General features: G+C 43.3%; 1 protein-coding gene across 2 annotated transcripts in view; it reads left to right on the forward strand.

The window, feature by feature from the left end:
• Positions 1 to 26,116, forward strand: part of ascc3 (activating signal cointegrator 1 complex subunit 3) — a 113,397-nt gene that overhangs the window by 70,012 nt on the left and 17,269 nt on the right. For both annotated transcript variants that reach the window (XM_084028024.1, XM_084028025.1), the window contains exons 14-30: positions 29 to 163; positions 8,780 to 8,971; positions 10,016 to 10,240; positions 10,711 to 10,830; positions 11,004 to 11,168; positions 12,498 to 12,584; positions 12,698 to 12,874; positions 13,727 to 13,952; positions 14,544 to 14,698; positions 16,942 to 17,040; positions 17,191 to 17,359; positions 19,952 to 20,172; positions 20,578 to 20,663; positions 20,819 to 20,985; positions 21,209 to 21,354; positions 23,346 to 23,466; positions 23,891 to 24,033. In XM_084028024.1, the coding sequence (XP_083884150.1) occupies positions 29 to 163; positions 8,780 to 8,971; positions 10,016 to 10,240; positions 10,711 to 10,830; positions 11,004 to 11,168; positions 12,498 to 12,584; positions 12,698 to 12,874; positions 13,727 to 13,952; positions 14,544 to 14,698; positions 16,942 to 17,040; positions 17,191 to 17,359; positions 19,952 to 20,172; positions 20,578 to 20,663; positions 20,819 to 20,985; positions 21,209 to 21,354; positions 23,346 to 23,466; positions 23,891 to 24,033 (2,634 nt within the window). The remainder of the gene's footprint in view (positions 1 to 28; positions 164 to 8,779; positions 8,972 to 10,015; positions 10,241 to 10,710; positions 10,831 to 11,003; positions 11,169 to 12,497; positions 12,585 to 12,697; positions 12,875 to 13,726; positions 13,953 to 14,543; positions 14,699 to 16,941; positions 17,041 to 17,190; positions 17,360 to 19,951; positions 20,173 to 20,577; positions 20,664 to 20,818; positions 20,986 to 21,208; positions 21,355 to 23,345; positions 23,467 to 23,890; positions 24,034 to 26,116) is intronic.

Here is a 26,116-nt window from a genome sequence, read left to right on the forward strand (position 1 = left end):
CTTCACCATGTATCTTTGTGTGCCTCAGGTGATGGTGTTTGTCCACGCCCGTAATGCCACAGTGAGGACGGGCATGGCGCTGATCGAGATGGCAAAGAACAACGGAGAAATATGCTACTTTCAACCAGACCAGGGTCCAGAATACGGCCAGTGTGACAAACAGGTAGAAATGCTTTCCATCATCTCTGTTCAATCCCTTTGCAACAAGCAAGCAAATGTTTCATCTTCCTGCAAAATGTGCCATTTTGAAAAAAATGCAGATCTGTGTCTGGGGTAAGTAAACGTTGTGTCTGGGCAAGTAAACGCTGTGTCTGGGGCAAGTAAACGCTGTGTCTGGGCAAGTAAACGCTGTGTCTGGGGCAAGGAAACGCTGTGTCTGGGGTAAGTAAACGTTGTGTCTGGGCAAGTAAACGCTGTGTCTGGGGCAAGTAAACGCTGTGTCTGGGCAAGGAAACGCTGTGTCTGGGGCAAGGAAACGCTGTGTCTGGGCAAGTAAACGCTGTCTGGGGCAAGTAAACGCAGTGTCTGGGGCAAGTAAACGCTGTGTCTGGGCAAGTAAACGTTGTGTCTGGGCAAGTAAACGCTGTGTCTGGGCAAGTAAACGCTGTGTCTGGGGCAAGTAAACGCTGTGTCTAGGCAAGGAAACGCTGTGTCTGGGCAAGTAAACGTTGTGTCTGGGCAAGTAAACGTTGTGTCTGGGCAAGTAAACGCTGTGTCTGGGCAAGTAAACGCAGTGTCTGGGGCAAGTAAACGCTGTGTCTGGGCAAGTAAACGTTGTGTCTGGGCAAGTAAACGCTGTGTCTGGGCAAGTAAACGCTGTGTCTGGGGCAAGTAAACGCTGTGTCTGGGGCAAGTAAACGCAGTGTCTGGGCAAGTAAACGTTGTGTCTGGGCAAGTAAACGCTGTGTCTGGGCAAGTAAACGCAGTGTCTGGGCAAGTAAACGTTGTGTCTGGGCAAGTAAACGCTGTGTCTGGGCAAGTAAACATGTCACAGTGTTATCATGATGTATTCAAATCCTTGTATCTTAGTTTTTGGCAAGAAAATGTAATAAATCCAGTTGTTTTAAGGGTTGTTTTCACAGCAATATAAAATAAATATTAAAGAGGAAATAATGATACTGTTTAACTTCCGAACACCAGCTCTAAGCAGCTTAGAATACATCATTCAAACAAATTCCCCCCCAAGCAACGTTTAAGCCAAGCAAATATTGACATGAAAATTCAATCATTTAAAATAACCTCTACAGATGACAATAACAAATTAGGAGCATAACATTTACAATTGAAGGCTTTTTTTTTTTTTTTTGTCCAATCCTTGATGATTTTTTCCTTTCCTTTTCCATTTTGGACATTTTCATAACTTTGGCTGTAGGGCAAGTAAAACATCTCGGTTAAGTTTCTATACGTATTGCTTCTTTAGAGACAAAGCTAGCTTGAGCTGTTAGTGGTTTTTCAGCTTTTCACTGAGTCTGCAAGCTTCCAGCTCTGCACATTTTGTGAGGATGTGCAGGATTGCTGCGTTGCTTTATGACATTTGGAAATTCCACCGTTACATCCAGCATACAATGTGACACTTAGGCATGCAGCGATTGAACATTTCATGTCACCATTTTCTGACACTAAAACATGAAAATGACACTAAAACATACTCGAATCCCTTTACATTTTATTAAGAAACATATTTTTTTGGTAGCAATTTAGAACACTTCACAAGTCATTACGTGTGTTTTTTTTCACGATCGCCGATAAAATCCGGTATCGTCACATACCTAGTGACAATCACAGAGGACGCCGACAGAAATATCTGGAACTAACCTGCTCCACACGCTGCGGAAGCTGAAGTGGCAAAGCCAAATAGAACAGACACTCACGGCTCATCATCACCGCCACTCCATACAGCACAGTTGTGGCGCTGCGTTGCATGTGTGGGCAGGCATGAAAGCAGGACACTATTTGTGTGTGCGTGTGTGTGTGTGTGTGTGTGTGTGTGTGTGTGTGTGTGTGTGTGTGTGTGTGTGTGTGTGTGTGTGTGTGTGTGTAATTAATGGTCTCTCTGCTTGGAGAGTACACAGAGGTGGAGCTATATTCTCCCTCAGAGGATGGTCAGTCAGACTCCGACTCCCATATTTAAATAAGCTGCAACAGAAGGCAGAGTGATAAATTTAGCAACCTTTTCCTTCGTTCCCTGGGGCTGAGCCAAGATTGATGTGCCTCTAATCTCTCCTCTATTTAAATGGGATATGTATACAAATCAGATCATTTTCCATGCTTTCTAAAACTGGAAATAGAGACAAGAGATTACGTTGGGGGGGACTAAAAATGGTGCGTCGTGGCCTGGTTTGTCTTTGAAACAGTACTTTAAAAGCAATTTTGCAACCTACAATATCTGTGCCATGAATGAATGTCATTGTGTACGCACTAACTCTACATTAACTCCTCTGCCTCTGTCCCGACGTAATGTGTATTATGAACTCCATTAGTCTACTGTGGAGTGTTTGTTGGCCTGGCCTGCTCTGGCGAAGGAAGAGGCATCAGGGTGATTCCACTCTAAGCCCACACAGAGATAATGCACTGCTTATTTGCACTCTGGAAATTGCCCCCACATTAATATTTATAGGTGTTTTTTTTAATCTCCAACATGCATATGCAGGGAAATAAAGCACCTCTAAGGTCAGGCATATAATTTAGTGTTTATTTATCCAGTTTTGAAAGTCCGAAGTGATTCCACTACATGTTTCTCTCTCCTAATGTTATTTAATTGGCTTAATCTCAGGGGGCTGGAGGAGCTGTCAATCAAGCTTAGATATCTTAATACACCCACTCTAATCAATTCTTGTTAAATGCTGTTTTTTTGGTGAGCCAATGATGGTGAAGTGCTGTTGAGCAAAATCATGAAAACACTCTCTAAAAGGGCATTTTACACTCACAATCCTACAGTCGTGCCTTGTGATCCAACAGGCAGCTCAGGGTTGAACTGGTTTATTATAAGGAGGAGTGTGTGAGGGCTGAGACAGCGGGACGACATGCTGACTGTAATACCTTTGTCATACCATTAGCATGAGACCATAGAGGGAACACTGCTTCCAGCATCGCTGGTGATTGATGAGATGTGCTGAAGGTCAGCTACATTTAGTGTTCAGCACAGACCCAGACGTGGTCCCATGCAGCCCATGGCCTTGTTTAAGTTTAAATAACTCTGTGGGACACAACTGCCACTGTTACACAGGTGAATTGACTGATTATAGACCGTAACATTGTTTCTTTATTATATCCGGAGGGTCTGCTCATTGGGAGACAACTCGGCTCTGCCCAACTTGGTTTGTTAAGAAACATAATGCCACCCTGTTTTTTTACAAATAAGCACGTTCTGTTCAAATTCCGACAAAATGAAAGTAAGACAGCATTCACAGTGAATGAAATCAGCCCGCTCTCCAGCAGATTAAAAAGCTGTGTGAATAAGGTTTTGAGGGAAATGTGTGGCAGATCACGATAACAATCACTCACAATGATTTAATCATGATGATTTTCAAGGATCTTTTACAATGAAGGGAAAAAATACATCTTTAAAAAAATGTATTTATCCTTTATTAATGCAGGGAAACCTTATGATTTATGATCATCTTATTCAAGATAGACACATTCATACATAAATACATGACAATAAGCGGGGGTGAGTTTCCTGAGCCATACTCACTGTACAGATGCAAATTGATGGACTTTTACAGTGGAAGGATATTATATCTGGAGAAACCCAGTATCTATACAAAATAAAACCTAGTATCTAAACAAAATAAAACCTAGTATCTAAACAAAATAAAACCTAGTATCTAAACAAAAGAACAACCCAGTATCTATACAAAAGACAAACTCAATATCTATATGGACAGTGCGATGGGTTTAAAGACACACAGCACCTTGAACATGCATTCTGGTCCTTTTGCTAATGAGAGGGATGACATCTCCCCTCATCATCTCTCAAATCACCCACTGATTAAGGTTTTGGTTGTTCACTGGGTTGGAAATTCAGCTTTTGTTGGCATTAAAGAGGTAGTAATACACCAAAAGATCAGAATAAACATGGATTTGAGGCTACAAATGTTTGCGAAAGGCGTTAAGAAGTAGCAAAAGAGCTGTGAGGGTTTAAGCATATCATATTACCCCGACCTCTGAGCAGAGAACCTCTGCCTAAAGCTCTCCTTTCAGAGATTATTCTATTCAGGAGCCCATTTGACTTTCATTTGCTCCAACTCTGACAATCCAGTCTCTACCTTCCACTCCCTTCTCTGCCCTTCATCCCCCCCCCCCCCCCCCCCCCGTCTCCCTCCCTTTTTAATATCCAGTTCTCAGAGATGAAACCATGTGACTGCTTCCCGAGGAGACAGCAACTCTACTGTGGAGGTTAAGAGACACCTTGTGGTCCCAAGAGTCCATTACATGGATGATATTACAGGCATTTCATAGGTTATTGAGGGCTGTGCAGTAGGCATCCGTGGCAATGTGGCATGGAAGATTTGTCTGTTAAAGGAGGGAACTTAGGAAGAAGGAGTGTTAAATAAATGATGATGTACTGTAAAGGGAGAGGTAGAAGTGTAGCGACGCAGCTTCATCTTCTCTTTTAACTCTCCGTCTCGGCGGTCTTTAGATGTGCAGCTTTCATGTCATCTTGTTTGACAAGACACACCGATGCCTGCGAGAGCCAAACCTCCAGGGACTCCACAGCAACGCCAGCGTAGGCTCATTAATGTCCCCGTTTGCTTTTGTTTGGTGCTATTTTTACAAGTGTAGTCCAGCGCCAGTCCTTTCATTGCGTCAGGCCCGTGACAACCTGTCACCATGCCAAACCAGCCCCCCATCCCCCCTCCCTCCGTACACGTACCAACAACAATGAGCTCCAACTCAAAGGCTGGTGGAGTGACGGACACACTTATCATAAAAATGGCTGCCTTAAATAGAAACTCAGCTTTAATAGTGGTAGCATTGTGAAGAAAACCCGAGTACCTCTCTATCCAGTCTGAATATTCTGGTACAACAGCCTTGCCTGTTAGCATTGTGGTGCCTACAGGCGGCTTCCTCCGCTTCTGAAAAGTGAAGCCGAAAGCTGAAGTGCCTTAAACTTGCATTCTCTCTCCTGGCCATCAGGGGGCGACTCCTCTGGTGTTTAGAATGCTGCAGCGGAGACCAGTTTGTTTTGGGTTTCTTTGCTCGTCGGAGATGTGCAAATGTACTACATCAGTAGAGATACCTCACAGAATTCATGAAATAATGTACTGATGTGAAATGTTGCGTCGCTGACGATAGATATCCACCTCGGACGGAGCTGGAACAGATTGGAGTGTCGGGAGTTATACGTAGATTGTGACAGAAATGTGGGTGCAAGTGGGAAAACTCATCCTCCCACTCTCTCCTGTATATCCAGCACTAACAGCCAAACATTTTGACTATCAAGGGCCACTAAATGAAATCAACAATCATCCATCAGGCTGCCTCAATTCAACAAAATAAATGATAAATGGATATTTTTGGAGCTCAGTGTTGGTGGAGACACTGTGAGACAGAAGCCAACCTATCTGCCTCTCTTCGCCGCACAGCCTGAGTATCACTTGCCACATTCGTGTGGTGTGATTTTACACTTCTCGAGCGTTCTGAAGCTCTTAGTTTGCTGCCGCGTCCAACCCATTCTCACTCCAATGCATAAAATAACCCTGTTTGGTCAGCGCCTCAAACTTTTGCACAGCATGTCAGTATCCGTTGTTTCATGCGTAGAGTTCGTCCCAGTTCAGTGGCAAGACGTGGCCTCTCCGTGGTCTACATCGGCCGGGTACAGAAGGTCGTGTAGGCCGAACCCAGCTGTCTCCGAAATGAGACCTGGCCTGGTCCACAGAGGATTTTCCGTTTGCGTCACCTTTGCCGCTCCCGTCGCCTAGCAACCAGCTGCAGTTGACAAGAAAGAGCATAGAAGAGGTGACTAACATTATGTGATTTAAATGGAGCCAGACATCATGTTTTATTCTTTTTGTTTTATATTCTGATGGAGGATACGCTTCATGATAGATTTCAGGCTCGCAGGCGCCATGTTGATTAAAATTCAATCATCAGCAGGGCACAAAACATCTTGGGATAAGTTGGAACGAAGGATCCATCAGTTGGATCCTCTGAACCAGGAAAGGAAGGTCTGGGCTTCATTTGAAGGAGTCTTTTAGATGGGACATCCTCCTCTCAGCTACTGTGATGCATTCGGTCTTTAAATGAAGCCTCTGAAGGATGCACTCTTTTTTTTTTTTTAGTGAACATCCTTTTTAGTAAAAAAAAATTATTTAAATGATTATCATAAATCATAACTTCTACCTGCATAAATACAGAAAGGATGAATACATTTGTATTTGTATTTTTGTATCCTGTATTTTTAAAACCAGGCTCTATTTTTCACTTCTTCTACCATGATAGTGAGCTAGACAGCTGTTTCAAGTTGTGACTATATTGTCATTGATATATACTGATTATCCCGTTAATGCCAATTCACCACGATCAGTTTATTGGGAGTTGTGTTTATCGCAATCCGAGATTAAATCCTATATCATCTCCTCCCTACTCACGGGGGCGTGAACACCAGCCTCCTGGATGAAAGTCCATATAGTATAAAGAATGACTATATCCTCCTCTTTACTTCTTTATGCGTCAAAAAACACCCTAAAACGATATCATCCTCCGACATCAACGAGTTCTGACCAAGCTGCATCGTTCCTCTCCCCCGGCAGAGAGAACAGGTTTCTACATCATCATACTTACTTCCACATTCCTGTCGCGATCACGGAATCCGTGAGCGCTCGATTGAAAACGTCAGAAATGTGAAAGAGGATAGTTGCATATGCCTCCTCTGAGATGGTGGTTTATTTCAGCTCCGGCGGCGGCTGGCTGTTCTTTACATAGACACGGCATTGACAGACGGTGAATGGAGCTGGCAACGGGCCGTCTGGACGGAGTGAGCTCTGCAGCGGGGAGCAGCAGCAAGTGGCAGGGCCTAATGGGACCTGATCAGGAGCTTAGCTCACTGCCATCTCAAATACAGCCATGGCACAGCAGACATCAGCGCTAACTCACCTTAGATTAGAGGCTGGAAGCATGGCTGTAACACACTCTGACACCTCAAAGCAAAGCCTCAGCTGTAGCATTTCAATTACCCACCTTCTCTGGCTCATGTGGATCCCGACACGGCCCCGAGGACTCCCAGCAGGCCACAGCTCATTCTGCCCTGCTTTTAAGACCTTTATGGCTTTAGACAAAATCGTAGGCTTGTTTTGTTTTTTTTCCTTTCTTTCTATTGTGTCACATTGTCATTGACATTGTGGTATTGTCATCTAATAAATCACTGCATGAAGCATGGGAGTGGAAGGGTACCAGCATAACAAATGCATGGGTGAAGAGGGAATATAGAGAATCACAAGTTCCTATCTTCTATATGGTGATGTGTTTCAGTGGTAGAGAGGGATCTAAAAGGGTCAAAAGTGCATTTTTTTTTTCATTAATAATCAATGTAAAAGGTCATCCATCTGCAAATGGAACCCAAGTGCCTGGTCTGCTCGAGATTTCACCCGAAAAGGCACTTTTTTTCTCGCCACTGTCGCACTGTAACGCTTGCTCCTGGTGATGTTGGGACTCTGAAGAGTCATTGACTCTGAAAATCATGAGTTTCCGAAATATGTTTCCGATTTTTTCTACATTTAACTGACAAAGACCTTGTCCTGTCATGAGCGAAGGTGGAAGTAATGTAACATGACGGAGCCACCAAACCTTATCCGGGGAATGTCGGGGTGGAACCTGAATGTATGTCCAACCGCAGATATAAAACAGTAGACGTGACGTGTTTGAATAACTTCCAGGATGGACCCATCCTACCGTGACCTTTTATCTAAACCTAACCGGCGACTTTGTCTGCCGGAGCTCAACCAAACGTACGGCAGAGGCAGATTAGGTGGTATTCATAATGTTTTTTGATAACATGGGAGACTGCTTGTGGCCAGCGATTGTTCATTTGAACCACAAACGTTTGCTCTTCTTTCTCCCATTGAAACCGTTTTTGGAGGGAGTGACGGACAGTATCATCCTGTTGATGTCAGGACCAGAACAGAACATTTCTAAAGGCGACACAAGCGCAGAGGACTTAAGATGGGAGATGTTATGGAAATCATCGTTTTACCATAATTGCAATTCCAATCTAGACGCTAAGATGTTCTGAATGGCATTTCTGAAATGTCATCTATTATATTTCATGTAAAATGTTATTTATCGAGAAGTAATTACAACATAAAACAGCAAAGTAAGACCAACAGTGGCGTCACCTGACACTGAAGTAACAGCAGAAGAAATCATTTCTTATTATAATAATATTTTTCCACAGGGTTTGCATCCAAACAGTCAGACATTCATTGTAAGTGAAACAGTCAGCCAGCTGCTGGCAGTAATGGCTTTCTCTCCGCGGGTGCAGAGGAGTGCTGACCTCTATTTAGATGCCCAGAGAGAGAGATAAAGTCCTGTGATGAGGACTCCCCTCCAGCCTGACCAGGTCACAGCCCGGCTGTCAATCAGCAGCACACCTCTCAATCCGACTCGCTGTGTGTGAGATATTCTTTGAGTTTACGGAGAGTCAGCACCCGTGCATTTTATTCCCCTCCAAACTCGTTTCTGTGCAACACAATACTCATTGTGACACCTCGGTCCAAGTCATCTTCACTCCTCTTTCCTTTTGCTTTTTAAACTAACTATCGCTCCCCGCCTCTTTCAGATCCAGCGCTCCAGAAACAAGCAGATGGTGATGATGTTCCCAGACGGCTTTGGGATCCACCATGCTGGCATGCTGCGGGCTGACCGCAGCATGATGGAGAGCATGTTCTCAAAAGGTCTCCTCAAGGTGCTGGTCTGTACTGCCACCCTGGCTTGGGGAGTGAACCTGCCGGCCCACGCCGTTATCATCAAGGTCCTGCTGTTTGACTTTCTTTGCATTTGATTGTCTCGCTTTGTGTCTTTCTGTCAACCAACCTGGAAGCAGCCAGGCAAAGTATGCGACCGCCCCGGTTCAGTCAAGATATTGTTACTGTGCAACACAATGATGCACAACAAAATGCAGGTGTAGGCTACACAAAAAACATGACAAGTCAAAGAAATACAGTAATGCAATCCTGTAGAGCATTTTTGATGTAAACATTAGCAACGAAGCAGAATATACATTTAAAGTGTCTCCTTACTTTTACCCAATTCTACCGGTTTCTACTGAAGACACAAATCTTTAAAAGACAACTCACAAATATGCAACTCAGTATTATATATTATGATCATTGTATATATATTTTAGTGGTAAAAGTTTTAATCTCGCTATCGTTTCTGATATGATATATTATTGCAAAATTAAATTTAAATGAATGCAAAATTTAATTTAAATAGATATTTTCATTTTGTTTGAATAACATGTGAATTAAGACGCTATTAATTACTTATAGTATTAACTATTAAGCTCTCCACTTGTTGCACTACGGGTCAAATACGCAATTATTTGGCTTTTTGCTCAAATGTGACTTGATATTGGAAGATATGAAGGTTTATTGTCACGATTACCTTGGTGGAAATAATTTGCGATTTACGATTTTAGACAGATGATCACCAAAATATGCCTGAAACTCTTAAAATTGCACAAAAAGATACTGTAATCATATCAGCTTATTATATCAGATATCATATCAGATATTTTTATCACTGATAAACACAGTTTTTTAGGGAACATCCTTTTTTGTGAAAATCAATCAAACATTCTGAGAGGAGGTAATCATAATGGCCCCTGCATAATTAAAGGAGGTATAAATAAAAATAATATTTTATATTTTACATCAAACTCTCTTCTCTATCATGACAGAGAGCTTCACGGCTTTCTCATGTCACTCATGACGATATTCACAATTATGCCAATAGTAATAAATTGATCAACTTATTGTTTTTTTGTTATTGTCATCTCTTGTGTCTGTAACAGGGCACTCAAATCTACGATGCCAAGCGTGGTATGCTGGTGGATCTGGGCATCCTGGACGTCATGCAGATTTTCGGGCGTGCAGGTCGTCCCCAGTTCGACAAGTATGGCGAGGGCACCATCATCACCACCCATGACAAACTGAGCCACTACCTGACCCTGCTCACCCAGCAGAACCCCATCGAGAGTCAGTTCCTGAACAGCCTGGCCGACAACCTCAACGCTGAGGTCGGTCTCTCCACAAGCCATGTGTACATCGCATCTGTATTTGTCCAATCTACAGTTCTATATTCAAATAAAGGCAGTCATAGAGAGCTTTTATCAGGTCATATAAGACGCCATTCAGTTCTCCTAGGGAACAAAAGTGTAAATAGAAAATAAAAAAAGACAGCACATCTGCAGACTAGTCAGTCCATAGGAGAAAAAAACAATAGATTATCCTCATTCTATTTGATGGGAACAAACAGAATGTCTTGCAACCCTAACCCTTCTGTTAGTTTTGTGTTTCTTTTGTGTTCATTCTGTTTGAGCTGAGAAGGTCTGTGCATTGTGCTCCAAATCATCTGTATATGACACTTTTGTTTAAAAGAGTACATGAAGTTTGTGTGGAGGCTACAGTGTCCTGAGGTGTCCACTAGATGGCGACAGAGACCACTGACGTGACCAAGTCTTTCTCCTTTCTCTCTCCTTGGATTCAGATTGCTCTGGGGACGGTCACAAACGTGGAGGAGGCAGTGAAGTGGCTCAGTTATACCTACCTCTATGTTCGCATGAGGGCCAACCCACTGGCATATGGCATCAACCACAAGGCTTATCAGGTTGGCGGTCCACTATTTTATTCCATCGTAGCAGAACTTCCTCAGGATCTTTTCTATAGAACAATAAAAATTAAAAAGTGAACAGTAGAATGTAAAATTATGAGTATAACAATGATAGAAATATCCATCTAAACTTGTGACTGATTGAGCCACATATTGTGATTTCTTTTCAGATGGACCCTTCCTTGGAGCTGTACAGGAAGGAGCTTGTGGTGGAGTCAGGCAGAAAGCTGGATAAGGCCAGGATGATCCGCTTCGAAGAGCGAACCGGCTACTATGCCTCCACTGACATGGGCAGGACCGCCAGCCACTTCTACATCAAATACAACACCATAGAGGTACTTCTACATCAAATACAACACCATAGAGGTAGACTAAATACTATACCAGATACAACACCATAGATGTAGACTAACTTCTACGTCAGATACAACACCATAGAGGTAGACTAACTTCTACGTCAGATACAACACCATAGAGGTAGACTAACTTCTATACCAGATACAACACCATAGATGTAGACTAACTTTTATACCAGATACAACACCATAGATGTAGACTAACTTCTATACCAGATACAACACCATAGATGTAGACTAACTTTTATACCAGATACAACACCATAGAGGTAGAGTTACTTCTATGTCCGGTACAACACCATAGAGGTAGACTAACTTCTATACCAGATACAACACCATAGATGTAGACTAACTTTTATACCAGATACAACACCATAGAGGTAGAGTTACTTCTATGTCCGGTACAACACCATAGAGGTAGACTAACTTCTATACCAGATACAACACCATAGATGTAGACTAACTTCTACGTCAGATACAACACCATAGATGTAGACTAACTTCTATACCAGATACAACACCATAGAGGTAGAGTTACTTCTATGTCCGGTACAACACCATAGAGGTAGACTAACTTCTATACCAGATACAACACCATAGATGTAGACTAACTTCTATACCAGATACAACACCATAGAGGTAGAGTTACTTCTATGTCCGGTACAACACCATAGATGAAGACTAACTTCTATACCAGATACAACACCATAGAGGTAGACTAACTTCTATACCAGATACAACACCATAGAGGTAGACTAACTTCTATACCAGATACAACACCATAGATGTAGACTAACTTCTACGTCAGATACAACACCATAGATGTAGACTAACTTCTACGTCAGATACAACACCATAGATGTAGACTAACTTCTGTACCAGATACAACACCATAGATGTAGACTAACTTCTATGTCAGATACAACACCATAGAAGTTAGTCTACATCAAATACAACACCATAGATGTAGACTAACTTCTATGTCAGATACAACACCATAGATGTAGACTAACTTCTACGTCAGATACAGCAACTTCAGCAGTTATGGAAATGTATTGCATTTTTATGAGCTGTTGTCATGACAACGAAAACACTTTAGTTACAGTACAGTACAGTTTTGAGTTACGGTTATGAGGGTTAGGGTTAGTTAGCAGGTGTATTTCATGTCTTCTAATATTGTAACCTTGCAAATGAGATAAAGCTTGTGTGTTCACCATTTTCACCATATTTAGTGTTCATCTCTGGGTCAGACATGACATAACTTGTCCTCATCCAAACTTATATCCCTTTTTTCCTCCTTCGTTGAAGACTTTCAACGAACTTTTCAACTCTCAACGGACTGAGGGTGACATTCTCAGTATTGTTTCCAAGGCCGAAGAGTTTGAGCAGCTAAAGGTGAGAGGTCATCATGTACAAGTCATTACAGGTCCATCCACAGAATATATGACTCCACCTAGAACCATAATATGAAACTGTCAGCGCATCATGTGGGCGGTGTGTGTCGGCAGGTCCGTGACGAGGAGATGGACGAGCTGGAACAGTTGCTGTGTAGATACTGCGAACTGCCGGCGGCAGGCGGGGTGGAGAACGGCTACGGCAAGATCAACGTCCTGCTTCAGACGTACATCAGCCGAGGAGAGGTGGACAGCTTCTCCCTCATCTCAGACCTGTCCTATGTGGCACAGGTGAGGGGAAAGGAGCAACACACACCAACATACACCCATGTATAAGTTCATCATGACTCATATCAGGATTTAAGTTACTGTAAAAATTAAATTAAGTTGTTTATTGTCTATTTTGATGCTGCATATGATGTCGCTTTTTGGTATCAGGGTCGTAGGTCCCAGTAAAATTATTATTTCTATAGTGAGTTATCTTTCAATCGAGCAAAACTTTTACACCAGAAGCAAGATGCAGATCCAGATCCAGTAAATATGGTCACTTTTGTTAACTAGTTGCAAAAATTCCAAGATGCCAAACTTGAGGCCCCAAAACCTGCAGTACTAGGGATGTAGACTACATCCACTTGTTATATGCAGTCTATTGGCAGTACATGTTAGGAGTTTTCATATGAACCAGAAGAGTATGAACAAAGAAGAACAGGAACTGTTCTCCCCAGACTTCCTGTGTCCAGCCAGACCTCTTGGTCTCACCTATCAAAGCGATCAAAAACAGCACAGACAGATTTCAATAATCCCCCTCCAGAGTGCATTCAGAGCTCACCAGACAATCAGGTCACATTAACACCTGACCAAATCGATCACAGCCTGACCACACTTGAGCAGTCTATCAGCAAGCAACACTGCCACCTGACCTCTCCTCCAGAACTGACACGAGCAATCCATCAGCCCACAGCTGTGGCCAACCTGGACGTCTGAACCCAGCCAGACCTCCTCCTGATCACACCATCAATCACCAGCGTACAGCATGATGTACCCTCCAGCTGCTGCCAGTGACTTCTGCCGCAGTACACATGTGTTTCCCTTCTTTCGCTCCAGCTTAAAAGTTTACTGGTCAGTGTTTGTCTCCCTTCATAGAATGCTGCTCGGATCGTCAGGGCTTTGTTTGAGATCGCTCTGAGGAAGCGGTGGCCGGCCATGACCTACCGACTGCTCACCCTCTGTAAGGTGATTGATAAGCGGCTGTGGGCCTTTGCCCACCCTCTCCGCCAGTTCCCCAGCCTGAGCCATGTTGTACTGAACCGCCTGGAGGAGAAGAAGCTCACTGTGGACAAACTCAAGGACATGAGCAAGGATGAGATTGGTAAAAACAGCTGATGAACAATTCAAAGCCGCACTTACAACCCAAGAATCAGGTGTAATTATGGCAAACATGGAAAATACTGGCTTTATTGTCTGATAAGCTCCCATTGTATTATGTATATACTTTTCCATGTTTATTCAGGGTAATAATTATTACACTACAATAGTCGTGTCATGCATGACGCTGCTCAGTGTCTTCTTTGCTGTTCTTTCCTTCGTGTTATGGTAGCGTCAGCTGACCCAACATGTCTCTCACAGATGTTTCAAATTAGAAGCTTCTCAGTGGCTCAGAGAGTGTAATCCCTCTTCGTCCTAGAAGGCTATTAATGTGAAGCAGCTGCAGGAAGGCTTGCTTTCCATTGGCAGTTTCTTAACAGTGATCAACAAAAAAACAGCAAAGTGATTGGAATGTATGAGTGAATGAAAATTCATTGTGTAAATAATAATAATGTATATCATGCTGATTTTAGCCAACCAAGCTATTATTTGAATACTGGCTTTTATTCGGATATTTCCTGTAATGTGGAAGAACTACATCAGGTTTGCTGATAATTATGACACTATATGTTAATGCTGAGTGTGTTGCTCCCAGGTCACATGCTGCACCATGTCAACGTTGGGCTCACAGTCAAACAGTACGCCCATCAGATCCCCTCCCTCACAATGGAGGCCAACATCCAGCCAATCACGCGCACCGTCCTGCGCGTTCGTCTCGTCGTCACGCCGGACTTTCGCTGGAGTGATCAGGTAAACATGGAGTCCATATGCCTGAATGCTGAATTTTTATTTAATTTGAGAGTACATTTCATAATCTTCCAGATATATGGAAAATGTTTCTCCAGATACATGTATCAGTCTGCCAGTTGGTACACCCTGAATTGACCTTTTGAAGCAAAACGCAGCTCATAATTTAGACAACAAGAGATGAAAATTTAGAAATTTGGCAGCTTTTTGTTTGGCACTTCAACAAAAATAATTCCCTACAAATGGTCACAAAGCTTCAATTTTGCCAAATATCTTAAAATTGTATTTTATGAAAAAGATCCAAGTGAAGTGGGCAATGTACAGTACAAACACACGGCATGTGGACTGGGGGAGCCGGGAATCGAACCATCGATCTTTTGTAGTTTGTAATGTAGTCTGTGTATTATCCAGGCCACCTGGGAGCTTGCTTCTGTAAAGACACGTTGATATTGAATTTGTTTTAAATGTATCTTACGAAACGTATTTCTCATCCGTTGTATTATCAGAAATCAGAGATAGATATCTCCAAACTTGACCAATAAAACATAAACTATGTGGATAGTTTGTAGTTACCACCATTGTTGGGTATTGAGGAGAACCTACCATTACAGTAGTAGCCAGAAAAATGTTTAGAGGTGAGGCTTCCCTCACACCGCGGGTCAGCGGTCCAGAGGGCTTGAATATGGTCAACTAGGTGCAGCGAAGCCACCATTGCTTCTTTTTTTGCGGCCTGAATGCATCTGAGCCGCCGTCAGTTGGTGCAGGGAAAGCTGGACTTTTGACTTCAGCAGCATTCGTCTCCTCCTGTCTCTTGAGCAGCACCCCCACATACGCACCAAAAACTAGTCATGGTCACATGTTCACAATGGAGAAGGGAAGAGCTGCTCCCCCTACCTTGTTATTCTTGCAGCCATGGAATCTCCATCTGGCCCTGAGAACCAGAAAGCCTCCGGACCAGAGCCAGCGTGTCCCACCTCAGTGGGCGAAGAGGCCAGAGAGGATCGCGGCTTAGATGAAGCTTAGTCTGGAGTTTGTCATGGAATCTGAGAGGAATAGGAAGCTCACTGTAGCGGGGCTGAATATGAAGATGAATGTTTGTGTGATTAGCGATGCATGTTCCAATCATGGGAGAGTGGTAATGGAAGACTGGCTGGCTTAGTCCTGATCCAGCTGCAGAGCCAGGACACATGTACTGACACATGAGCCGCCTCCCTGATGGCAGAACCCTATTGAGTTTGTGCCAGAACCGTATTGAGTTTGTATCGGTTTGTTGTTATAATTAAGGTTCTAGCACCGTAGACGTAGAACCCTATTGAGTTTGTATCGGTTTGTTGTTATAATTAGAGTTCTAGCACCGTAGAGGTAGAACCGTATTGAGTTTGTATCGGTTTGTTGTTATAATTAGAGTTCTAGCACCGTAGAGGTAGAACCGTATTGAGTTTGTATCGGTTTGTTGTTATAATTAAGGTTCTAGCACCTTAGAGGTAGAACCGTATTGAGTTTGTATCGGTTTGTTGTTATAATTAAGGTTCTAGCACCTTAGAGGTAGAACCGTATTGAGTTTGTATCGGTTTGTTGTTATAATTAAGGTTCTAGCACCGTAGAGGTAGAACCGTATTGAGTTTGTATCGGTTTGTTGTTATAATTAGAGTTCTAGCACCGTAGAGGTAGAACCCTATTGAGTTTGTATCGGTTTGTTGTTATAATTAAGGTTCTAGCACCGTAGGGTGAGAACCCTATTGAGTTTTTGTTGGTTTGTTGTTATAATTAGGGTTCTAGCACCGTAGAGGTAGAACCCTATTGAGTTTTTGTTGGTTTGTTGTTATAGAGTTCTAGCACTGTAGAGGTAGAACCCTATTGAGTTTTTGTTGGTTTGTTGTTATAATTAGGGTTCTAGCACCGTAGAGGTAGAACCCTATTGAGTTCTTGTTGGGTTGTTGTTATAATTAGGGTTCTAGCACTGTAGAGATGGAACCATATTGAGTTTTTGTTGGGTTGTTGTTATAATTAGGGTTCTAGCAATGTAGAGGTAGAACCCTATTGAGTTTGTATCGGTTTGTTGGTATTATTAGGGTTCTAGCACCATAGAGATGGAACCATATTGAGTTTTTGTTGGTTTGTTGGTATTATTAGGGTTCTAGCAAGGCTGTTGTGTTTTCTGTGTGGTTTTCTTTCATGTATTAATTCAGTTATTTATTCAGTTTGCGTTATGTGAACCCAACTGTTGGTTCCCCTCAATGATTCAGGTCCACGGTTCAGTGGGTGAGCCATGGTGGTTATGGGTGGAGGACCCCATCAATGATCACATCTACCACTCTGAGTACTTCCTCCTGCAGAAGAAACAGGTGAGTCCTTCGGTTTTTTGGTTTTGTCTCGGACCTCGGTTGTTCCAATGAGTACATCATGATTGGTGTGTTGTTGTCTCCTGAACGTGTGTGTGTGTGTGTGTGTGTGTGTGTGTGTGTGTGTGTGTGTGTGTTCGTTCCTCCCTCCAGGTGGTAACAGGAGAGCCTCAGCACATAGTGTTCACCATCCCCATCTTTGAGCCGTTGCCCTCCCAGTACTACATCAGGGCCGTGTCTGACCGCTGGCTCGGGGCCGAGGCCGTCTGCATCATTAACTTCCAGAACCTCATCTTACCCGAGAGACACCCCCCACACACTGGTACTCACACTCACACACACATGATGCAACAGCAGGAACTTGACTAGAAGTTAAAACTGCATACTCTCGTGCAGTCAGAACTCAGACCCCTTACCTTAGTAAAAGGAGTCTCACGATGTAAAGATGCTCTCATGCAGGATAGTTGCTGGCTCACACTGAGTTGGAGGTGGTACCATCCTGCTCATGTGTGCTGTGGCGGCATGCCTTCGACTGGCTCCAGCAAATGATATGGTTGAAGAAAATGACAATTACAGGGGTAGTTAGTGGTCTATTTTGTTTTCTTTTTTTAGAGAGCTTCTCTTTATCAGATACGAAGGGCCAGGAACACAGGATGTGTTGAGATATTGGGCTTTAAAAAAGAAATTTAATTTAATGTGAATTCCAGGATATTAAATGTTCATATCCATTTTTCTATAGTGATGACATTTTTTTTCCATGTGCTGAAGTTGCAGATCATATGACATGATTTGAGAATACCGATGTAGTAAAGAGATTGTAAAAGAAGTTGATTCTGCTGGCAAAATATTTATTTTATAAAACTATATTAAAAGTCAGAGCTGCTAAAGCTGCTGCCCCCGCGACCCGACTCCAGATAAGCGGTTGAAGATGAGATATTATAACATGGAACGGCAGGGAAAAAGCAGAAAGGAAGGTTGGTTTTAAAGAATTTTGTTTTCTTTAGTGATTTTTTTGCGTTACCAGTGGAAACACCGTCATGCCACTTTGCTGTGGTCCAGCTGGTCCAGAGCCAAAAAACGCACAACTGTTTTCTGTCTCTTTGGCGGTTTGAGCAGCGTCTTTTCCCGCTGCACTGTGCTGATTATGATACAGCGCCACCACATTGGCATTATGCTGCTGTTGTTACAAATGACAGAAACCCACCGAGAGAACGCTTGTTATAAAACAGTGTTATCCATGAAGACACCCATCAGAGTTTTGTTGAGAGCTGGAGCTGGGGGGAATTTGTACGCGGCCTCCATGTTATTCTCTATGCAGGAAAAACACTGATTATAAAAATGCAAAATGCAAACAATCAACCACGATGTCCCCTGTGCTTGATTCATTATTATTTATGACATTATCAGAAATATTGGACCTTTTTGGACCTCAAACAACCTCCTTAGCAGAAGTAAACATCAATTATTCACATCATTTTCTGTTAATACCAGTTTACAACTTGTAGATTTGTATCGAGATTTAAAACTGGGATACTCGGATGTTCCTGAAAGCTCCAATATAAGGGACGACACACTTGTTGAAGTCCAAAGAATGTAGAGCTTCTTTGGCTTCTGTACTGTGACATGTTTCACAGCGAAGCAGAGTGTTTGAGCGGTGTTCAGTTACAAGAGGAATTTAAACCAAATCCTTCACATTTGGTTGGACCACTTAAGCATGGCCGAGCTTAGAGTCCAGTGTGATACGGATATACAGAGGTCCGTTGGCTCCACACACACACACACATACACACACACACACACACACACACACACACACACACACACACACACACACTGGGAAAAGATATTACTCATATTGTATGACGTGATAACACTGCTGAGTTATCAAATAATGCAGCTTGGCCGGTGCTCCCTGGCATCTGGCGCTCAGCTAGTGTGAGCTTGTGCTTTTGTCGCATCATAAACATAGTATGAAGAGCCAGATAGTCGAGACAGGGAGGTGGACGCGTTAAATATGAGTTGCGGTAGTGTTGATAGTCACATGTCACACTCGCTGATCGCAGGAGTCGTTAGTCAGTGGACGCCAACCATGCTCTTTTCCTAAACATAAGGCGGTGAAGAGTCGACACAAGTTTGTTTTGAAAGGACACTATGGATGAGTGTACATTGAACATAGAGCGTCGTAGTTTGAAGCTTTGGAGCGCTGACCAAGCTCCGTTATTTGATGCATTGGAACGAGGACGTTGAGCGGCTAAAGAGTTGGTGGAGACCAAACACGGAGCTAAATGAGAGACAACTCAAATTCACCTCGTTGCTCAGAGTTTTACTTCACAATACCAAGTATACTTTAGTTTTCACTCGAAGTGCGACCTTTCTATTGACCTCGAAGAAGCCGAAGTGGGTTGAATGTTTTTTTATGGCTCTGAACTTGTGTTTGTTGACTTTGATTCGAGTGCACTGGCTGACTCTCCAACCGTGTGTTATTGTCACATCTGCATCTTCAGCCTCACAGTTTAATTGCATGTCACGGAAGTGAACGGATGATCGTGCGGGATGCGGTATTTGCTCAGAGGCTAATTACTTTAACGTCGGCGGCCATGGTGTCGTCAGTATGTTTCTCTGTATCTGTCAGTGTTTGTTATTTAAACACCAATCTTTGTCAGTAATAGCATTTTGTGCTTGTTAGCAGCATCTGATCTCTGGCTCTCGTGCTGCTGAACAAGAAACAAACTGTGTGATCCTTTGAGTTTTAACCCTTATTCTATTGTGAATACATTTCATTTTCCATCACAACTATTTTCTTCTAGAGAACAGGAAGTGCCACCTTCTGTTAATGTTCTTAGCATTACTGTGCCCCATAAACCTATAAGAAATGAATGCGGATTCTTCTCCTCCCATGTCTCTTTCCCCACAGAGCTGCTGGACCTGCAGCCGTTGCCGGTGACGGCTCTGGGTAACCCGGAGTATGAGAGCCTGTACAAGTTCACCCACTTCAACCCCATCCAGACTCAGATCTTCCACACGCTGTATCACACTGACACTAATGTCCTGCTGGGGGCGCCAACGGGCTCTGGAAAAACAATCGCCGCAGAAATGGCCATGTTCCGGGTCTTCAACAAGTATCCAACCTCTAAGGTTTGGCTCTGTCAAGGGAGTGCTTTTGTCAGAAATGAAAATTCTATTGGTCAACATCTACGCACTATAGAGCTGCTTACAGAAAAACGAGGCAGATAAGTCAGGACACAAGTCAGATGTAATCGAGTATAAGCTAAATGTGTTGTGGGGGCACCTTAATCGGCATGTCATCCCTTTGGACATTCCTAAAGTCACATCAAATCCAGTGTGTCATTGCAGTTTGGAAGCATCAATAATGTATTTCATATGGCAGGATCAGCGATGTCATGCTGCAGAGAGGAAAATCCGACACTGCGTACGGTTATCTTTCTGTAGCTCGATCACAGAAAGTACAGGTTGCATGTTGAGGCAGCCCAAGTTTAGACACACAGTGGACATAAACCGTTTTGCTGTGTGTGTGTTCAGGTGGTGTACATCGCCCCCATGAAAGCCCTCGTCAGAGAGAGGATCGAGGACTGGAAGATCAGGATCGAGGAGCAACTGGGGAAGAAGTATGTGAGAACAGATGATGGACGACATCACACAGTGGCAGAAACGTTTACGGACGCTGTTTCCAGCCGTTAGTTGGCTGGAACTGCTGTTTTTTTTTAAAGTCATGAAAAAGTGTCTTATTCAAGGTGTACCCATAACTCTTCCCTGTGTGCAGAGTGGTGGAGCTGACGGGTGACGTGACGCCAGACATGAGAGCGATAGCGCAGGCCGACCTCATCGTCACCACGCCGGAGAAGTGGGACGGAGTGAGCAGGAGCTGGCAGAACAGGAGCTACGTTCAGAAAGTAGCCATCCTCATCATCGATGAGATCCACCTGCTGGGTAGGAGTCGGTTACATTTTGTCTTTTACTCTTCGGTAGGTTAAAGCTGACGAACACAGCATCAGAAAACATGTAAATTGCACACAGAAGGGAACCATACATCCAACACATGTAATATACAAAATATTATGTTGCCGTGTGTCAGAGGCTGATATTTCCATTTCCAAATCTGTATCCTAACATAGACCTTCGGATTGGACCGTACCATTGTGTCTCTTTCCAGGTGAGGACAGAGGTCCGGTGTTGGAGGTCATTGTGTCCAGGACCAACTTCATCTCCTCTCACACGTCTAAGACTGTCCGAGTGGTTGGACTGTCCACAGCTATGGCCAACGCTCGAGACCTTGCAGACTGGCTGGGGATCGGACAGGTCAGATATCCGTAATAGTGCTGGTCTTTTCGAGGGTCATATAGTCACTGTGCAACACAAGGATGCACAAGAATTTGCATCAATATGACTCAGGGAAACATTGTCGATCAACGAGTAGATTTAGAATATCCCGACAGTTTGATTTTTAAGGATGCCAGGTCAGGCAGCCAGGAGCATGCTGGGTAGTGGAGGAGCCTTAGGTCCTAGCTGGGTTAGCTTAGCTTCCATCTCGGGCTGATCAAAACTTCATCAAAAATTAGATTCGTGGGATCTACCGGCATACATGCACATATTGCCATATTATTTTATTAATTTTTCAACATTTTATACCTTATATGCTGTTTACAATATCTCTCCATTGGTCTAGGGTCATATAATACTCTTGTGACCTTGCGACTCCTTGTTCCTTGGTTAGATGGAGGGATCGTTTTCACCAGGATTGGTGAGCTTGGCTTTGTGTACAAAGAACAGTGAAGCCAGCCAGAAACCACAGTCTTTGTCTGTCTCTGTATTTCCACGGTTCATTCGTTGCCTGCCTCTTCATAACTGATTGAATGTATATAATAATAGTAATTATGATAAACAGATACTTTTGACCTGGACTTAATGTTGTAGTTTATCTTCATAATCATCGTTGTCTGGATGCCATTCTTCCATTCTGATCATCATCAGGAGTGACTTCGGGCGATGCAGATGGATGAGGAGCGTCAAAATGATACAAAGACGAATTATCGATGTGTTTTTATGCTGAAGGCCAGAACTGATAGTTGACACACCTTCATGAAGGCTCATGGAAGCTGCAGCCTCAGTTTTGCCAATGGGAAGACAAATGCATCAAAGCAGATTACTGTAACGTCCTCTTTTGTTGTCCGTTCTTGATATCACATGCTAGTAATTACTCTCTGGTTCCAAGAGTGCTCTTTGTCTTTGCTTTTGGCAAGTATTACAGCTTTCTACATTTACTTTTGAATATCAGTAATTACATTTCCAGGCTTGAACACATGTTAAACATGGGTTGAAGATTTGTTTATGCATCTCTTTTTCTCTTTTAGATACTCATTTGCTGGAGTTATAATGAATGCTAATGCTGTGCTATTTTAAACTTAGAGAAAGAAAAAAAAAAAAGACAACAGAAACTGAGAACGTATTTGTGTAATTAAGCATGTGTAATTAAGCATGTGTGCCATCGTTTCACTGTCCTCTTTATCATGAGGATCTTTGAAGTAAACATTCTATAAAAAGGTCCACCAGACCTCCCATTCTGTTTAACATGACGGGTGAATGATTACAGTGCATGTGCACATTTAAATCTGATGCTGTTTAATGGGTTAGAAATGACATAATCCTCTGGGGGTGAAGTGAATGTCACCGTTAAACACAGCAAAGAAAAACATACACGTCTCAGGCAGAGTAAACATCAATGTAACATAAACATATTAAATACCGATATTGCCACAATCCTCAGTATTGCCGCCTTCCTAATCAATTATCATCCTCAGTGAAAGTCAGTGCTAGTATTCATTAAAAATCTCTCACTAGTGGCTCCATAATCACATTGTTTATTTCTGTCTCTTTTGGACCATTGCTGCTGGTCAATATATCATCTCATAATGTCTGCAGCGATTAATCCTATCCGGGACTGCCATCCACGTATCTGACTGAGCCGCTAGATTACTAGCTGCCCAATCCATTAGCCGGGGCTCTCAAGATGTCTGTAGACATGCAGCATGCCAGAAAAAACCCCACCATACACTTTACAGCATCCTATAACCGCCCTGTGGGTTCAGTTCTGTTCACGCGCATCGCTTTATTACACAATTAAACACAGCAGCAGCAGCGGTTTGAACCCAACGCAGCAGAGTCCAGCCGTGGTCTGCTGCTCTGGGCCTCAGTGACGGTGACAGACAGTTTGCATTCGAGCCAGATGGGGCTTCACGTTGCCAGCTGCTCACATTTAATCCCCCCCCCCTCCCCCCTTCTCTGTGTAACAGGTGGGTTTGTTTAACTTCCGTCCGTCTGTTCGCCCCGTACCGCTGGAAGTTCACATCCATGGTTTCCCAGGACAACACTACTGCCCCCGCATGGCCAGCATGAACAAGCCCACCTTCCAAGGTACGACCCCACATCCACGCCTTTCAAGCTATCTCCTCTTTTGTGTCATTCTGACCTAATAATAAAACAATATGCAATCCCTGTGTGTGTTTTAGATCAATAAAGGGGAGCTTGAACCTCTTTTAAGACGAGGAATCCAAAGTTTTTCATTATGAAACCTCACATGTCCACGTTTTCTGAATTTGAATCTATACCACATTGGAAACCTTTTCAGCTTTTCTTGACCAAACCAAGGCAGAAACGGGCATGAGTGCTATAGACAGTGTAGGGAACACACTTTTCATGGGATTTGTTGACGGGAAGAAAAATATCTGATAAATAAAAACACCAAAAAGATTAAAACTCTTGCATCCTAGCACCTAAAATCATTTTAAAACAAATGGACAATATATACTACGTGAAACTTGTGTATACGTCTTTACAGCGATACGTAGCCACTCCCCGGCCAAGCCAGTGCTGATTTTTGTCTCATCGCGACGACAAACTCGACTGACAGCCCTGGACCTCATCGCCTTCCTGGCCACAGAGGACAACCCCAAACAGTGGCTGCACCAGGACGAGAGAGAGGTGAGCAGCAGCAGCAGCAACACATTCACTCCTCCGTCTGCTGACACAGGATGCATTCAGGCGCACCACGAGAGTAGGACGCCTATGTTTTGGTAACGCACATCACGGTAGTCACACAAGTAAAACAGACTTTGAGCATGATAAGCCATAAGCATCTAGTGGGTCAGAACTGGTTGCTCAACTTTGTCCTTGCACATATAGCTAGCTCATGCAGGCATTTATTAAAGGGACAGGTCACCCACAAATTAAAAATACCTTACCTGCAGTGCTATTTATTCATCTAGATTGTTTTGGTGCGAGTGCGGTGCTCAAAGCACCGAAAACATACATTTACAAGCAGGTGATCGAAAAAGAGACGTTGCCGTTGAGTTTTTCAAATGTAATTTTTTGCCGTTTTGAGTGTTAACGCTGACAGACAGTAAGAGGATACGTGGGTATTTTTGATTTGAAGGTGAACTGCCACTTTAAGCTCTGTGGTGAACAACATCAGATTCAGGGACGTTTCCTGTAGCCATGACTGTAGAGAACTGTCACACATGGTGCAAATATAGATGTGACTGTTGTTCTTACAGTATGTATTATGTATTGGATGGATGCCCTCTTGTGTTTGTCTTCATCCCCCTTTTGTTGAATTGTGCTGATGCTTCATTTTTTCAGTCTAAATGCTGGTTTAAGTGTAATTTGGGATCAAATTCCATCCAGCTTGTACCGAAGAAGCCTGTGTCCTCTGGGTTCACACAAAAGTATGCTGATATTATGAGAACATTGTTGGTCACGTAATTATTAAAAACAGGTTTGACATGGTCATCAGTGAATGGAGAAGTGACCGGATACCATTCATTGTAAATGTACCCTTGTCGGAGTCAAATGCAGATACATGTGGGCTTACCGTTTGGCGTCCTGCTGATTTTGCAGCAAGCAGACGAGTGATATTCATGTCATATCTGAACCATTTTCAGTTTATTTCCCCCACAAAGGTTCTCTCTCCAATATATTACGCAAGAGCACCATCGCGATACAACACAGACAGACATCATCAGAAATCATTCAACTGAGCAATTTATTCTCCTTTCCAAAAAATCAAGCCACATAACTATCTATTCATGATATCGAATCTCACACTATATGCACCAACATCAATGGTACGTGAGAGTGGCATGTAACAATTTAACGGAATGTTTTCTGTGGCGTAAACCACAGAAAACCAACAGAGTGCAACAGGAATGAGTCCTAAAACCCTGAAAGGAGGCAGCATTTTTATGGTCGTCTCAAAGTAAATGGGTTTTTTGAATGTGTTTTTTGCCTTGAATACATTAAACTTAACAAAACTGAAACATCAACTAGCCGACACCGAAGCATCAAGTCTTTGTTGAAATGTTGCAGAAATAGCAAAAGATTTGTGCAGAATCACTTCCTGACAGTTCAGTCATCACCTTCTCCGTTTACTTTTAGCATAGATGTCGTAGCATTATTAGCTCAAGTCCTGTATTGTCCCTCCCGAGCCCCGCGGATGTAAATATGTTCTGTCTTATAACATAGGCCCCGTTTCTGTAGGTGTGTGCCTCCGTGTGTGTTCGGCTGACATGTGCTACTGCTGCTGCCGCCTGCTGCTTCTCTACACTGGCTCGTGTAGCAGCTCAGCTCCCCGCTGTTTGACTGATAGGCTTCTGGCGATGGCTGCTTAACTCTCAGCGGGGGTCACCCACTGCCTCAAATCCCCTCTCCCACCTGACAGCTCTTTCTTCCTCTGCTGCTGCCCCCAAACCCCCTCCCCCGGCTGTCATCTGGACTTTCCCACTGATGCAGGCGCCGCTCGGACCGATAGTCAAAGCTCTCGGTTTCCCAGCCCATCTATGTTCCAATCCTCACCTATGGTCACATGCTTTGGGTAGTGACAATATGAATGAGCCTCCTTCTTTGGTGGCTGGGCTCAGGAGAGAGAGGAGGCGAGGAGCTCAGGCGTCAGGATGGAACGCTGCTTATTTGCTTTGCATCTTTCTGCCGGTGCACATCACCGTGAAACTATCGTGTTACTTGGCAGCTCAGCCCTCAGCTGTGTCATTGCATACGATGCAAGTCAGCT

This window comes from Eutrigla gurnardus (assembly GCF_963514095.1).
Source record: "Eutrigla gurnardus genome assembly, chromosome: 14".
NCBI lineage: Eukaryota > Metazoa > Chordata > Actinopteri > Perciformes > Triglidae > Eutrigla > Eutrigla gurnardus.